Source organism: Bos indicus, chromosome 19 (assembly GCF_029378745.1).
Source record: "Bos indicus isolate NIAB-ARS_2022 breed Sahiwal x Tharparkar chromosome 19, NIAB-ARS_B.indTharparkar_mat_pri_1.0, whole genome shotgun sequence".
Classification (NCBI taxonomy): Eukaryota; Metazoa; Chordata; class Mammalia; order Artiodactyla; family Bovidae; genus Bos; species Bos indicus.
In genome coordinates, this window is record NC_091778.1 from 50586882 (window position 1) to 50603949 (window position 17068).

General features: G+C 45.6%; 1 protein-coding gene across 1 annotated transcript in view; it reads right to left on the reverse strand.

Moving 5' to 3' along the window:
- PITPNC1 (phosphatidylinositol transfer protein cytoplasmic 1) overlaps window positions 1–17068 on the reverse strand; it is a 218060-nt gene that overhangs the window by 82001 nt on the left and 118991 nt on the right. The window contains exon 5 of the mRNA XM_070773829.1: window positions 4682–4753. Coding sequence (XP_070629930.1) covers window positions 4682–4753 — 72 coding nt within the window. The remainder of the gene's footprint in view (window positions 1–4681; window positions 4754–17068) is intronic.

Here is a 17068-nt window from a genome sequence, read left to right on the forward strand (position 1 = left end):
ATCAGGTTTGACCAGAGGGTAGACTCTACAAGTCCACACACTTGCGACTGGCAAACTCTGTATTCCTAGAGACACAGTGTAGGAAGCACTGCCCTAGACCAGTCTGCTCCCAGGACCAATTAAATCAGAATCCCAGGATGGGCAGAAATCAGGCAGGAGCTAGGGTTAGAGTTTCTGAGTCCAAGATGCAGCCAAGGCTGAGCACCACTGCTTTAAGTGGTACCTGCTTTGTTTGGAGGAGGAAGTGAAGGCAGGCCTGCCCCCCCCCCCCCGTTAACTGCAGGGAGTGACAGTAACCTGGCAGCGGCCGACACTTGAATGATAAGCACTGACTCTCCCAGATCTAGATTTATGGCCTTGGACAAACAACAGAGCCTTACTTTGGCATGGTGCCGTCCTCCCAGCACTAATTAAAGCCTAAATAGTTCTCATCAGCGGGTGCATAAAATAAATGGGCCTCAATTTAAGACAAGTTCCCCATTGTGTCCTGGTTAATTTAAGCACGGTTTATAGGTTTTCACATTCATAAATATACTAGCTTTATTTTAACAAGGAGAAATTATTTAAATCTAGATATACCGATTTCTATTTTTTTTTACCTGCGGTATTGGGTCACGTAAAAAGATGACATAGGTGGTGATTGATAAGAGGATAACAACATGGACTCTATTCAATCAGTAATCAATATGATTATCAGTAGTGTTTCCAATTTAATTATTGCTTCTTATCGTCATCCATTTCATTAAAGTTCTGGCAGGTAGGGAGAGGAACAGGATGCAGATAGCAGTATGAAGGATGGTAGCTGAATGATAAGACTATATACCCAGAAAATGCAAAGAAATGGCCTGAGTTTATTAAATACTTTGGCAAAGCAGTGAGACAAGAGAAACATCCACCACTGCACTGCTTTCTTTAGCAATTCTGCCTCCCACCAGAAACTCTATACTCATCCCTGGACAGAAAAGAGCATGCCAGCACACGCCATCTGCTTAAGGCTCTAGCTTTGAACCCCTGGACAAAGCGATCTTTTAATAAAGTATTATTACATAAATACATATTCCTCATGTTCTGATTTGGAAACGTTAACAAGTGTGAATGAAAACCAATGAAGTCTTCCTTTTCTGCCTCCAGGGACCAAGCTTGAACCATCTGGGTGACCAACAGCTGCTGCTGAATATGGAAATTAGAAGGCGGCAAACTGGCAAAGAAGTCTAATTGAGCTGGAGCTGGCTTGTTTGGTCCAATGGCTCAGAAGCGAGACCTGGGGATATATGGATCAGAGCCAGGCCGAAGCTGGGCAAAAACACTTAGTGAACTTGGACTTGGGCAAGGTGGGTGCCATGACAGAGATACAGAGCTGGCTGCATGGGCAGTCTCAGCCAGCAAGTTGGGGAGAAGGAGGCAACACAGGGTGCGATAGCTGGCATTTCTCCCAGAGGAAGCAAACTGTGCTGACAAGGACTGCTCACAAGTGCTCCGGGGTTCACTGCTTTTCTTGCAGGCTGGCCTAAGTCTCAGAGAGAATTGGGCTTTGGCTTGGGTAGAGAATGCTGGCTCCAGGCATAGCTCCTAACTTTAGGATGGCTCACTTGGTATTTTAAATTCCTAGGAGAGTAGTGACAAAGCTAAATTCCTAGGAGAGTAGTAAAAAAAAGACCTTAGCGCCTGCCAAAAATGGGACACAAGACAATAAACGATAACCATGTGATTTTTTTTTTTTTTGGTTAGACTTGAGCAGAGGATAAACCAGATCACACTGTTCCTACCAACCTATCAGGCTCATGGTGGGGCCACACATCCATTCCAAACCTCTACAAAGGGAGTGGGTTATAACTATCTGTGAAGACAGGGCAGCACCATAGAGAAAAAGAGAAAGCAAGACAATCTGTCTAGAAAGACTAAAAGATGTTTTCACCCCTACTGCTTCCCTCAACCCCATGTTTTTTAGATTGTGCCAAGAAAAGCAATTAAGGCATGTTTGATCTCTATCATCCTTTTCTTGATGGTCTATGCTGCTACTGCTGCTGCTGCTAGGTCACTTCAGTCGTGTCCGACTCTGTGCGACCCCATAGATGGCAGCCCACCAGGCTCACCCATCCCTGGGATTCTCCAGGCAAGAACATTGGAGTGGATTGCCATTTCCTTCTCCAGTGCAAGCAAGTGAAAAGTGAAAGTGAAGTTGCTCAGTTGTGTCTGACTTTTAGCGACCCCGTGGACTGCAGCCTACCAGGCTCCTCCATCCATGGGATTTTCCAGGCAAGAGTACTGGAGTGGGCTGCCATATGGTCTACAGATACATCAAAATGGTCATACCCACTCCCATATTCAGTGACTGGCAATTGTTTAAAGAAATACATTTAAGTAGGGAATGCAGGGTAGCTATTAAAAATTACTGGGAAGGATATTTTGTGACATGTTAAAAACAGGATGTTGTATGATTCAATTTTAGTGAAATTGGTTGAAAAGTAAATTCATTAATATTTTGCAGGATGAACCAAAATGCTAACAGCAGTCATCTCTGAAGCATGAGATTACTACTGGTTTTGCTTTACTTTTTTTTTTTTCCAAGTTTTAAGAATCATGTGTTAATTTTCCAATCAGAAAGAGTCATTACTTTACAAGAGTTCAAGTTACACTGTGCAACACTACTTTAGACCACAAGACTTTGCTGGAGTTGGCCCCAGTGAAAGTGAAAATCGCTCAGTTGTGTCTGACTCTTTGTGACCCCATAGTCCATGGAATTCTCCAGGCTAGAATACTGGAGTGGGTCACCTTTTCCTTCTCCAGGGGATCTTCCCAACCCAGGGATCAAACCCAGGTCTCCCGCATTGCAGGCGGATTCTTTACCAGCTGAGCCACAAGGCAAGCCCAAGAATACTGGAGTGGGTAGCCTATTCCTTCTCCAGGGGATCGTCCAGACTCAGGAATTGAACTGGGGTCTCCTGCATTGCAGGTGGATTCTTTACCAACTGAGCCATCAGGGAAGCTTGATTTCAGGCTACAGACAAGGAGATGGGACTAAACGTTTCCTCTGAGGTCACCCATCACCAGGGGACGCTACGCACTGACGCTCCTGAACTCATGGGGGGACAAGCACCCTTGAGGGGAGCAGTCTTTTCTTCTCTGGATAGTTTCAGGAACTCTGGAGTTGGCATTCACCTGGGACAGATCTATCATGTGGTCAAATTTGGAGACCCGGTGGGTGCTGTTCTGATCTGAGTCTCTCTAACCAGGCAGGGGTTAGAAAACTTTTTTTCTGTAAAGGGCCAGGTAGTAAATACTCTAGGCTTTGTGAAGCACATGAGTTCTGTTTTAAGTACCCGTTCTGCCACAGACGAATGAATGTAGCTGTGTTCCAAAATACTGAGTGGATGAACCAGTGTCCTCTTTCCCACGCTGGTGTGAATTGTATCAATAGATGTCGGGTGACCCCTCCTGGGAACCACTCAAGCTCTGGTCCAGCAGACTCCACCTTGATTGGGACCATCTGAGTGCTGCACAAATGCATCCATGTCTTCTAGAAGAATCTGTTCTTGCCAAGGGGAGGAACCTCCTGGAAGATGTTTCTAGAAGCTGTTAACATGATGAAACACAAAGTAGGCCTGGCCAAAGCTGTAAACTGACAATGTTTATGTCGGACATGACTGAGCGACTTCACTTTCTCTTTTCACCTTCATGCATTGGAGAAGGAAATGGCAACCCACTCCAGTGTTCTTGCCTGGAGAATCCCAGGGATGGGGGAGCCTGGTGGGCTGCCGTCTATGGGGTCGCACAGAGTCAGACACGACTGAAGTGACTTAGCATAGCATAGCATGAGCCCTTAGATACTTCTTTCTGGCACTTAGGCACCTCCACAACCTCCTGCATCTTGTTTTGTATTTCCTTAGCTCAGTGAAGGCACCAAAGGGGTCACTTTGTCTGGAGACTCTCTCTCATTCATTTCGATACAGCCTCAATTTTCATTCACTCTCCACAAATGCAAAACGTGTAATTGAGGCAGAAATAAACAGGTGAAGCCTTGCAGCTTCTAGATACAGAGTCTTCCCTCATGGGTCCTGACTGAACCCACAGCTCAAGGTCAGGGTGAGGTTGCTGTAGGTCACATCATCCACTCATAAAAGGAAGGGAATTTAGAAATGTATTGTTCTGACAGAAAGAGGTGGGGTAAAAGCCAGGTCAGAAGTGAAGTTTAAGCAATACTAATCAACAAAGTTTTTGACTGAAATTTAGCGACAGTCAGAATGCTTCATGAGGAAAACATTCTTGCAGGAGGGTTACACTGATTTTTAAAGTGGGATTCGTGGGCACGTCTGAGTGTGTGTATGTGAACATATGCATAGCCCAGAAAATACGTACAGCATGCACACACACATCTGATCGTATTCATCCTTCTAAGTAAACGTCAATTGCCATGGAGAAAATGTGTGTTCAATCCAATGGCCAGAAATCAAATTCTAGACTCTGAGGTCCCCCTCATCCCTCTTGATCCCCGACAACAATCACTCCAGGTGACAGAGATTTCTGCATAGAGGCCCAGAGAAAGCACATAAAAATGAGAAGAAAAGCCAGAGGTTCTCTGAGGTCCCAGGCACAGATGGTGGGGCTGGCTCCGTCCAGGGGGGGGGAGAACACAGTGTGGACTGGGGCGGGGGCGGGTGGGGAGAGCAAGGGGGCTACTCACGCTGTCGTTGCTTCCTTTGTTGTCCTCATACTTCGTTTCTATGTGAATGGAGAATTTCGGCAGAAAGGAGCACTATGGGAAAAGAGAAAGGTTTCATCAGCATACGGGTTTTTTCTCTCTTCACATCTTCAGCCTAGCCTCTGCATGCTCTCCTGGCCTTCTGGTTGTGACCACTGTCCGAAACCAGAGATGTTAAGACACTAAGTCCATATCCAAATGTAAGCAAAGCTACTTTTGGCGATGTGAACACAATTTCACCCAGGAATCAGGCCAGAGAGAATAACTAGGCAATGAGATAAGTTGGCTGGAGAAGGCAATGGCACCCTACTCCAGTACTTTTGCCTAGAAAATCCCATGGATGGAGGAGCCTGGTGGGCTGCAGTCCATGGGGTTGCGAAGAGTTGGACTCTACTGAGAGACTTCACTTTCACTTTTCACTTTCATGCACTGGAGAAGGAAATGGCAACCCACTCCAGTGTTCTTGCCTGGAGAATCCCAGGGATGGGGGAGCCTGGTGGGCTGCCATCTATGGGGTCGCACAGAGTCGGACACGACTGAAGTGACTTAGCAGCAGCAGCAAGAGAAGTTGGCAAAGAGGACATTTCCTAAAGGAGTATATTCTGTGAGTCCGACCACAGGCTTTATAGAAAACCAACCCCCTGAAACAGAGACAGTCCCAGTTCCAGGGTGCTTCCCTTTAGGGAGCAGCTACTATGGCTGGATACCTGGGGGCCAGCCTTAACCATTATATAAATATTCATAATAAGCTGGAGGTGGTAGAGTAGAGCTTTACGGTTATAAATTATTCAATTCAGACAGACCTGGCTTTTAGTTTGGGGTTTATCACTTGATAGCCATGTGACTTTGGACAAGTCATTGAACTTATCTGAACCCCAGCAATATTGAAACAGAGACAGCAATGATTACTTAACAGTGACATTGTGAGGGTTAAATGAAACCATGTGCGTAAAACATATCAGTTCTGCATATCGAGCAAACATTTAACCAATCAGTATAAGGCTGCATGTGAACTTGACATGAAAGAGTCTGTCTTTCTGCCGGGGGAGAAAAACCCCAAATGCACATCACCCTGACACCCGCATCTCACTGAGCCCATTCCACGTATTCAGTAGATGAAGGGTTAGCATAGCTTGAGAAGAGGATTTTGATGGACGTCGATGTGGCCTTCCTCCTGCTGGCATTGGCCCTGAGCTGGGCATTAACCTTCCTGACCTCCAGAGATAGGATCGCAGACTACAAACTAAAAGGACCCAGCAACCCCACTGGGAGCTGCAGGTATTGGAGGAGTGAGGCTTGGGTCCACATGCTCCCAGTTCCAAGAAGTTGCCTCTTTTATTTATCCAATGTACATAGACCCGGCACTGGTCTCAGTGCTTCCAAGTTCTAATTCATTTATTCCTTCTAACTATCCCATGAAAGAGGAACCATTATCATTATCTTTTTTAAAAAAAAAATTGGAATATAATTGCTTTGCAATGTTTTGGTTTCTGCTGTACAACAATGCAAGGCAGCCATAATTATTTGTATATCCCCTCCTTCCAGAACCTCCCTCAGCCCTCCCATCCCACCCCTCTAGGCCATCATCACAGAGCACCAAGCTGAGCTCCTGGTGCCATACAGTAGCTTCCTGCTAGCTCTCGATTTTACACATGGTAGGATACAGACGTTAATGCGACTCTCAATTCAATCTCCCGGCTATGTCCCCAAGTCTGTTCTCCATGTTTGCACCTCTCTTCCTGCCCTGCAAACAGGTTCATCAATGCCATTTTAATAGATTTCGTATATGTTTTAATATACATTTGTTTTGCTCTTTCTGACTTACTTCACTCTGTATTGACAGGCTCAACTTTCATCCACCTCACTACAACTGACTCAACTTCATTCTTTTTATGGCTGAGTAATAGTCCATTGTATATATGTGCCACCTCTTCTTTATCCATTCTTCTGCCACTGGACATCTAGGTTGCTTCTATGTCCTGGCTACTGCTTAAGTACATGGCCCACGACCACACGGCTAGTAAAAAGTAAAGTCGTGATTCAAAGTCTGGTGGCCTGATCAGTGTTTATGCTCTTGATGAAGACCTCACTGGTTTTCAGGATGAGATTGCTGAACCTGTAGCAGCAGCACCCTGGAACTTCTAAGAAAGGCAAATTTCTGGGCCCAGTGCCAGACCCACTGAATCAGAAACTCAGGGGATGGGGCTCAAGCATTTTTCTTTGTCAAGCCTTGCAGCATGCTACTGCAGGTGTAAGCTGGAAGACCACCCCACTATATCACGTATGGGAAGGAAAGAGAGAAGATGCATTATCTAAAATCCCGTGGTCCACCATGCACACCCCTGCCCCACTTGGTCATCTCATGGTGGCCGTGATCCCCTTTCAGCTCCACTGAGTTCCCCCAAGTGGCATCTGTTCAAGAAAGCAGAGGCCTTCGATGTACCATTGATAATTCTCCTGACATCACACGTCTGTGTGCATTCAGCGTTCATCTGTCTTAATCCGAGTGAAACAAGCAAGCTGAACCGTGACTAAGGAAACATGGAAACAATCAATCCCAGTAATTGCCTTTATGGAGAACGAAGCCGTGCGATCATTCATTAACACCTTCTTTGCTGTCTCCTCTCAAACCTCTCGCTGCACAACTGCTGCCCTCACATTCAGACCCAGGGAGTTCTAAGGAGGGGCCGCCTGTCATGAGCCAAGAGCCCCACCACAGAGCTCTCAATAGCCTTGTGAACTTGAGAACATGAACCTGCAGAGACTTTTCAAAATAACAAGCTTCAGGTGAACCGATTTGTCCTTTTTTAACCCATCATTTGGCTTCTCCGGTGGCTCAGCCAGGGAAAGAATCCGCCTGCAACACAGGAGCCACAGGTGACAGGGGTTTGATCCCTGGGTCAGGAAGATTTCTTGGAGGAGAGCATGGCAATTCACTCTAGTATTCTTGCATGGAGAATCCCACAGGCAGAAGAGCCTGGCAGGCTACAGTCCATAGGGTCCCAAAGAGTTGGACACGACTGAAGTGACTTAGCATGCCTGCAACCCAAAATTCATGAGGCTCAATCCAACGTGTGCACAGTACCAAGCAGCAAAAGAACGGAGCTGTCCAGGGTGGGAGGTGGGTCTAGGTGAGTCAGAGTGGAACCCGTAAAGAGTTTTTAATCAGCTGAATCTCTAAACCACTTAACTAAGGTCAAACAAGTGAATTTTAGCATTCAAAATTCAAACAAGTGAATTTTGGATATTAAACCCAAAATACGAAATGCAAAACTCCTATGCAAATTAACAGATGTTGTTATTTTTGAGTCAAGGGACTTAGGTTATTTTCATGTCAGAATGGCAATCCTGCAAGAGGCTTGAAGGGTACTTGGTTTTGGCAAGGCAATGGGAAGACACGGACAGGCCAGCCCCAGGCTGCTCAGCTCTATCTCCTTCAGCAGTGGTTTGGGACTGATAATCCCCTTAGGATATCAACGGCTGATTCTCAGAGCCCTGTAGTATACGTTGCTTCATGTTAAAATCTGAAGCGTCTCTGGCTTGGGGCATTTTTGACACTATCACTAAAATCTTTCCAACTAGATGTCCATCTTGAGATCAACTCCCGCTTCTCCCAAGTAGGTTAGCTTCCCTAAAAATCCTAATCCTCAGTCAGTCAGTTCAGTCGCTTAAGTCACGTCCGACTCTTTGCGACCCCATGGACTGTAGCATGCCAGGCTTCCCTGTCCATCACCAACTCCCGGAGCTTGCTCAAACTCATGTCCATTAAGTCGGTGATGCCATCCAACCATCTCATCCTCTGTCATCCCCTTCTCCTCCTGCCTTCAATCTTGACCAGCATCAGGGTCTTTTCCAATCAGTCAGTTCTTTGCATCAGGTAGCCGAAGTATTGGAGTTTCAACTTCAGCATCAGCCCTTCCAATGACTATTAAGGGTTGATTTCCTTTAGGATTGACTGGTTGGATCTCCTTGCAGTCTAAGGGATTCTCAAAAGTCTTCTCCAACACCACAGTTCAAAAGCATCGATTCTTCGGTGTTCAGCTGTCTTTATAGTTCAACTCTCACATCCACACATGGCTACTGGAGAAACCATAGCTTTGACTAGACGGACCTTTGTCAGCAAAGTAATGTCTCTGCTTTTTAATTCACTACCTAGGTTGGTCATAGCTTTTCTTCCAAGGAGCAAGTGTCTCTTAATTTCATGGCTGCAGTCCCCATCCACAGTGATTTTGGAGCCCCCCCAAAATAAGTATCTCATTGTTTCCATTGTTTCCCCATCTATTTGCCATGAAGTGATGGGACTGGATGCCATGATCTTAGTTTTCTGAATGTTGAGTTTTTTTTTTTTTTGAATGTTGAGTTTTAAGCCAATTTTTCACTCTCCACTTTCACTTTCATCAAGAGGCTCTTTAGTTCTTCGCTTTCTACCATAAGGGTGGTGTCATCTGCATATCTGAGGTTATTAATATTTCTCCCAGCAATCTTGATTCCAGCTTGTGCTTCATCCAGCCTGGCATTTCACATGATGTGCTCTGCATATAAGTTAAATAAGCAGGGTGACAATATACAGCCTTGACATATTCCTTTCCTGATTTGGAAGCAGTCTGTTGTTCCTCTAATCCTAATCAAGTTTAAACTGTTGAGTAAGGCTTTTTTTTCCTTTCTCCCTAGCTGGCTCCCTATTGTATGTCACCACTGAGGTTATCTTAAACCCCTTCCCTTCTCAAGACCCGTGCTTGGCTTCACTCTTCCTTCCTTGCAGTTGATAATTTTGGTTCATTGTTTAACAATGACACAGATCAAGTGACAGGAACACCTACTTTTTCCCTCTCCTCCATTGTCGCAAATCTTCTTCTTTATGCTGCTTCCTATTCTTTGTGAATCAGAGAAAGATGCTGCCTTCTGTATCCCAGTGGGGAAAAAAAATAATATAATGATCAGAACTGAGACACAGAGGAGTCATCAGACCTGAGACGTATTGACTTGGGCAAATTATTTTCCCATCCCCAGCAGGGACAATTTTTTTCTACTCTGTAGGTGTGCTTAGAAGATCAGTGAGGATCATTCAGGTAAACCCAGCACAGTACCTGGCACAGAGTAGGTGCATGGTTAAATATATTTGTAAGTTTCTTCTCTGGAAACTTGTTTCATTCATTATTTGCATCCTCTCCCTGCTTCCTTCCTACTGCCTAAACATATAATGAAAAAGGTCATACTCTTAAAAAACAAACAAGCATCAAATAACCTCAGTTATGTTTCTTCTGATCTAAAACCAATCCCACTCCTCCTTGTCTTCACAACCAAACTCTATTGAAAGAATAGTTGATGCTTGCTGGCTCTACTTTTCCACCTCCTATCTTTTTTCTCAAGCAGCGCAATATGGTATGGAAGGACTGATTACCAGAGAATTTTCAAAGCAGCACTGCTTCTCCATCTACACCCCGTAGGCCTCCCTAAACTGTTTTCTGTGTGTGTGTGTGTGTGTGTGTGTGTGTTAAGTTGCTTCAGTCATGTCTGACTCTTTGCGACTCCATGGACTATAGCCCTTCAGGCTCCTCTGTCCACGGGATTCTCCAGGCAAGAATACTGGATTGCCATTTCCTCCACCAGGGGATCTTCCTGACCCCGGGAACGAATTCGTGTTTCTTATGTCTCCTGCACTGGCAGGCAGGTTCTTTACCACCAGTGCCACCTGAGAAGCCCACTGTTTTATACGACTCAGCAATTCCTCCAGTGACAGCAGCTCTCTTCCCTCCTCTGGTCCTTCAGTGAAAGTGGTCCCTCAGGTTCTGCCCTCCACCCTATTACTTGCTCCAATTGAGCTCATCTGTTCCTGACTTTTCCATGACCCATTTTTATGAATCCTCCGTAATTGACATGTCTCACCCGGCTGCCCTTCTCACAGGTCCAGATGCGCACTGGCTGTCCCCGACAAGGGTCCTCTAGGCACATCAAACTTGAAACATCCATACTGAATCTGAATGTTCTGCACTGTACAAGTTTCCGAGAGCTGTCGAATTACCATGAATCTAGCGGCTTAAAACAACAGAAATGTATCTTCACATGGTCCTAGAGTCCAGAAGTCTGAAATCAAGATGTTGGCAATGTTGTGCTCCCTCTGAAGGCTCTAGGCTTCCAGTGGCCTAGCTTCTCCCACCTCTCCCAGCTTCCAGTGGCCCCAGGGGCTCCTTGGTCTGTGGCTGCAACTCCAATCTCTGCCTCTGTCTCCATATCACCTTCTTCCCTCCATATGTCCCTCTGTGTCTTCTTATAAGACAACAGTTATTGGATTTATCCTACCTTAAATCTAGTGTGATTTCATCTCTCATCTCAAGGTGCTTAACTAATAACACCTGCAAAGATTCTACTTCCAAATAAGGTCACACTTGAGGTTTTGGTGGACATGAATATTAAGGGGGGCATTATTCCACCTACTATTTGATACACTCACCCATCACAAACAGTGAACTTCTGGGTCCTGCTGACTCAGTTTCTCTCCTTGAGGGGAAGACCTGGAGTCTTCTGCTTCTGACCTGAATCTTCTTTTCTGGCTTTGCCTGGTATTCATCCCATAGCCCGTCACAGAAGATCACTTCCCATTTCATTAAACACTCTGGCTCCCATGTTTTTTGCCCACTATGCCCTTAGCTTGATATTTCTTTCCTAAATCTTACCATTTCAAACACCACTTCAGAATGATTATCTGGTGTACACAGGTAGCATCCTGTTTGTATTTTTGTCACAGCATTTACCTCCTTTTCCATCACCACATTGAGCTGTCTGTTTGTCCGGCTCACCAACCAAATGACAAGCTCCAATGCTATTCCAGTAGAAGGATCCCTCCCCTACAACCCGCTGCATTAGCAATGGTGGGAGTCCCTGTCTCCTCAGTTATTCAGGCATCAAAGCATCTATTTTACTTCCAGGTTGCCTGCATCTGCTTTCTGCGACAAAGGGCTTTGCTTCAGCTGGGAAGATACCACCTAACCTAGTCATTTTCAAATATCTAGGGGGGTGGGGAAGGGAGCACCCCATCTTCCAACCATGGACTTTCTCAAAATACATGCTATCCCCTAGGGATTTGGACACATTTCCCAGAGAGGGGGATTCCATATCACTGAGGCAACTGTCAGAAGTGTGGGAGTGGGAAAAAAGTTGGGAATCCTGACATAACCAAACTTGCATGATGCAAGAAGAGAGATTATCAGGAGTGTCACTCATTGGCTAAAACTGTCTATCAGATCAGATCAGTTGCTCAGTCGTGTCCGACTCTTAGCGACCCCATGAATCGCAGCACGCCAGGCCTCCCTGTCCATCACCAACTCCCGGAGTTCACTCAGACTCATGTCCATCGAGTCAGTGATGCCATCCAGCCATCTCATCCTCTGTCATCCCTTTCTCCTCCTGCCCCCAATCCCTCCCAACATCAGAGTCTTTTCCAATGAGTCAACTCTTTGCATGAGGTGGCCAAAGTACTGGAGTTTCAGCTTTAGTATCATTCCTTCCAAAGAAATCCCAGGGCTGATCTCCTTCAGGATGGACTGGTTGGATCTCCTTGCAGTCCAAGGGACTCTCAAGAGTCTTCTCCAACACCACAGTTCAAAAGCATCAAAAACTGTCTAAGGGATTCAGAATACTCCTATGTTCTCCATGTCACTTGGTTGGCCCACAGCAACATGGTGGTTGTTGTTCAGCTGCTAAGTCATGTCTGACTCTTTGTGACTCCATGGACTACATGTAGCACACCAGGCTTCCCTGTCCTTCACTATCTTCCAGAGTTTGCTCAGATTCATGTCCAATGAGTTGGTGATGCTATGGAACCATCTCATCCTCTGTCACCCGATTCTCCTTTCACCTTCAATCTTTCCTAGCATCGTGGAGAAAAGACTAAAATACTCATGGTAGACAGAGTTCTAAGACGGTCTCCAAGATTCCCAGCGCCTGGTATAACTGCACATCTTGCATAATCCCTCCCCTTAAGTGTAGATGAGACCTATGAATAGAGACTTCCCTGGTGGCTCAGACAGTAAAGAATCTGCCTCCAACAGGGGAGATCTGGGTTTGATCCCTTGGTCAGGAAGATCCCCCGGAGAAGGGCATGGCAACCCACTCCAGTATTCTTGCCTGGAGAATTCCATGGATGGGGTAGGCTGGCTGATTACAGTCCACTGGATCCCAAAGAGTTGGACATGACTGAGTGACTAACACTTTCACTACTCTTCTGAACAGATTACCATGGGGATCAGATAGTGTGGAGTGGAAGTCGCTCAGTCATGTCTGACTCTTTGTGACCCCCTGGACTATAGAGTCCTTGGAATTCTCCAGGCCAGAATACTGGAATGGGTAGCCATTTCCTTCTGCAGGGGATTTTCCCAACCCAGGGATCGAACCCAGGTCTCCCACAATGCAGGCAGATTCTTTACCAGCTGAGCCATCAGGGAAGCCCCCTGGGAATCAGATAATGTTGTATTATATAAGACTTCATTTTAGAAGCAGATCTTTTATTTTTTTTGCTATTCTGGGTCTTCACTGCTGCGCCTGGCTTTCCCTAGTTGAGGTGAGTGGGGGTCACTCTTCATCGTGGTGTGTGGTCTTATCTTGTGGCGCATCGGCTCTAGGGCATTCAAGCTTCAGTAGATGCAGCTCGCAGGTCTAGCTGCTCCACAGCATGTGGAATCTCTTGGACCAGGCATCGAACCCACATCCTCTGCACTGGCAGGTGGACTCTTATCCACTGTACCAACAGGGAAGTCCAAAGCAGCTTGGTTTTGAGGAAGTAAGCTGCTATGTCCTAGAGTGCCATGTGGCTAGAACCTGAGGGAAGTGTCTAAGAGCCAAGAGTGATGCCTGGAGGCCAGCCAACTAGAAAACCAGACTTCAGTCCTACAACCACAAGAAACGGAATTCTGCCGAAAACCAGTAAGCTTGGAAGAGGACCTTGAGAGTCAGATGACATTACAACTATGGCTGAGATTTTGATTTCGGCCTGATGAGACTCTGAACCAAGGACTCAGTTAACCTGAGCCCCAGTGGAAACACTGAGAAAATAAATTTGTGAAGTTTTAAGTCACCACATTTGTGGGGCATTTATTATACAGCAATAGAAAACCAATATAACACACAACCTCAAGAATACAACCACTGCTTCCCTTCCTAATCACTCATTTGGCTCTCATCTAAGTAAAGTGTCACGGACTTTGAGATTTGAACATATCTAGGAAAACGGGATTGGGGAATTTGTACTCTTTCTAACTTAGTTCCATCTGTAACGTCATCCCCTCTGTCAATGGCCACTGCTAACTGCCCAGGGTGATATTTGCTAGAAACTGATGCCATGAAACTTGCCACTGATTGTTGTCCAGATGCAGCAGTGTGCACCTAGCCCACAGGGGGCAAGTGCGGTTGCTCAGTAGAAAGAATACAGGTTTTGGAGTGAAACAACATTTAATTCAAACTCCGGCTTCTTTTCAGAAGAAACTGAGACCTTCGGCGAATTCCTTAATCACTCTGAGCTTAAGTTTTCTCGTCTGTAAAATGGATACGATACCAATCTCTTAGCTGTGGAGTGAGATAATGAATGTCCAAAGCCAGGCCAAGGTCTGGCTGAACAGATACTACAGAAACGTTGGTGTGCCTCATTGTACTCCTCTGCATGAAATCCCACGGCCCAGATGGGGACTAAATAGAGATGGCATGTGTGTAGGGAGACTCCTCCACTGTGTGTGTGTGTGTAAGGATGCCTTGGGAGGCTGTGAATTTGTTGAAGTGGCAGCAACAGTGTTCACCTGATCAGTCCTTCCTGTGACATGGATGGCGGCAGCTAAGCCAAGGAGCAGGCTTGGGTCCTTCCAGCCTTGCTCTGACCCCTAACTTGTTGTATTTTGAGGACACATCAACACATCTTCCAGGTCCATCCTCTTTACTGTCTTCCTTTTCCTAAAGCAACTCCTCTTTCTGCACAGGGGCCCTTTCCTTTCACCTCTTCTCAGACTTCCTTGACCCCTTTGCCAATTTCACACAGGGAAACAAGAATACTACCAGAATTTCCATGAGTTACTAGATCTTAAAGCTTTATGCCTGCTGGTTCACTTAGCCTTATTTTAAAAAACTGAGGCTGAGAGAAGCTAAGAAATAGCATCAAAAGACAGCATTTGGGAGCCCCAGAGGGTCCCATGAGATGAGCCTGCTCACAGGCAGAGGGCTGCGGCAATGACTGCAGAGCAGCACAATGAAGCAGAGAGAGGGCCGTGAAATAGCCTCATCCCTCAGAGTCTAGGGGACATTAATGAGTTCATTTCAGCCCCTCCTCTGCCCTCTTCCTCCCCTGGGCCCATTCAAGATCTAGAACCTTCTCCCTCATGAAAAATCTCTTTCTTTCTCTTGTTGACTAGAAAAGCAGCTTGGCCAGAGGATCGTTAACAAATATTCCCTTTATTAGATCCAGGGTTTATTTTGCCTCTGCTGCTGCTGCTGCTGCTAAGTTGCGTCAGTCATGTCTGACTCTGTGTGACCTCACAGACGGCAGCCCAATAGGCAACTCTGTCCCTGGGATTCTCCAGGCAAGAATACTGGAGTGGGTTGACTGGAGTGGGTTGCCATTTCCTTCTCCATTGCATGAAAGTGAAAAGTGAAAGTGAAGTCGCTCAGTCGTATCCGACTCTTAGCGACCCCATGGACTGTAGCCTACCAGGCTCCTCTGTCCATGGGCCCCTAAAAATAACAAAGGTATCATGGAGAAATCGGGGAAAGGAGGAAAAAAAACTCTTGTCATCTCCTCTTTGATTTTCTAGCTTAGATCCTCCTAAGCCAGAAGAATCTTACTAGTGTTGCTCTCATCTGCTCCCCGCCAGGACTAACTTCCTTTGTACCCAGCATCTGAGCATCCTTAATTTGCCTTCCAAACACAATGTGATCCACTGGAATGAATCTCTTATTGGAAAGTGATCATCAGGTAGCTGTGAAATCTCCAGCATCTGAAACCGAATGTGCAGGAAAGTGATGTTCCCTGTTAACATTAAAAACATGTACTTGTATCTCTTGGAAGTGATAGGGGGGAATCTGCAGTCAGGAAGAAGAAATCCAGGAAAGATGAGTGAAGTACCTGGGCTCCTTGCAAGAATAATTCCCAGACACAGACACACCCCAGTTCAGTGTCAGGAAAGGAAAGCAGCATATGCAAAATGCACGGCAGAGCTCAATTTTCTATTCACTACAGACATGCTTTGGAAAAAAAAAAACGAAAGAGCTATTTTTAGTCCAGTGATTGATTAGGGTTGCTATGGCAATAAGAATCACTTACAAGAAGGAAAGTGAATGTAAGCGAGTCTTAAAGTGAAACAGGCAAGTGCACTGGAAATTTTATAGTCGGTTTCTGGGTGGTGCTGGGAGCCTGGCTGCATTGTCCACACCTGCCGAGGGAGAGAAGGGATGGTGGTTGCAGAGAACAGGCCAGGGAGACAAGTCTGAGGCTCTCTGGGGGCTCCATACTTCAAAAACATGCAGACGTGAAACTTCTGGAAGACCTGCATTATCCACTTTGAGATCATCATTATTGTCATACTATACCCCCACACTGCCCAGTACATGGTGGAAACTGCAAGCTAAAGGGTACTAATCCCTCCCATACCAGTGAAGCAAAAATCGTATTCTAAAAGTATGTTTCTAAAACTTCACCTCGTCTGGTGGGGTTGTTAAAAACAGATCCCAGACTCCTTTCCTAATGACTTGCTTTCAGAAAGTTGGGAGTCCCAGAGCCCAGACCTGAACCTAGAACTTGATTTTTCTTTTTTAAAACAGCTTTATTCACTCCCATATTATTCTCTCATTTCAAGTGTACAGATCAGTGGTTCTTAGTCTATTCATAGAGGTGTGCAACCGTAACTACAATCTAATCTTAGACTATTCCATCACCTTAAATAGAAGCCCCATACCCATTAGCAGTCACTCCAACCTCCTCCCCTACCTCACACCTGAAGCAACCACTAATCTACTTTCTGTCTCCGATTTGTCTATTCTGGACATTTCATATAAATGGAATAACATAGTACGTGGTCTTTTGTGTTTGGATTCTCTCAGCGTCCTTTTTATGGCAGAATAATATTCCATTGTATGGATATACCATTTTAAATGTACCCATTCATCAGTTGATGCGCACTTGTGTCCACTCTTTGGTTATTATGAATAACGCTGCCACGGACATTCTTGTAGATGCTTGGTGTGAACATGTCTTTTTGTTTCTCCTGGGTATATACTTAGAGTGGAACTGTTCATCATATGGTTATGTTTAACTTTTTGAGGACCTGCCAGATGCCATGGCTGCACCATTTTGCATTCCCACCAGTCGTGTCCAAGAGTGCCAGGCTCTCCATA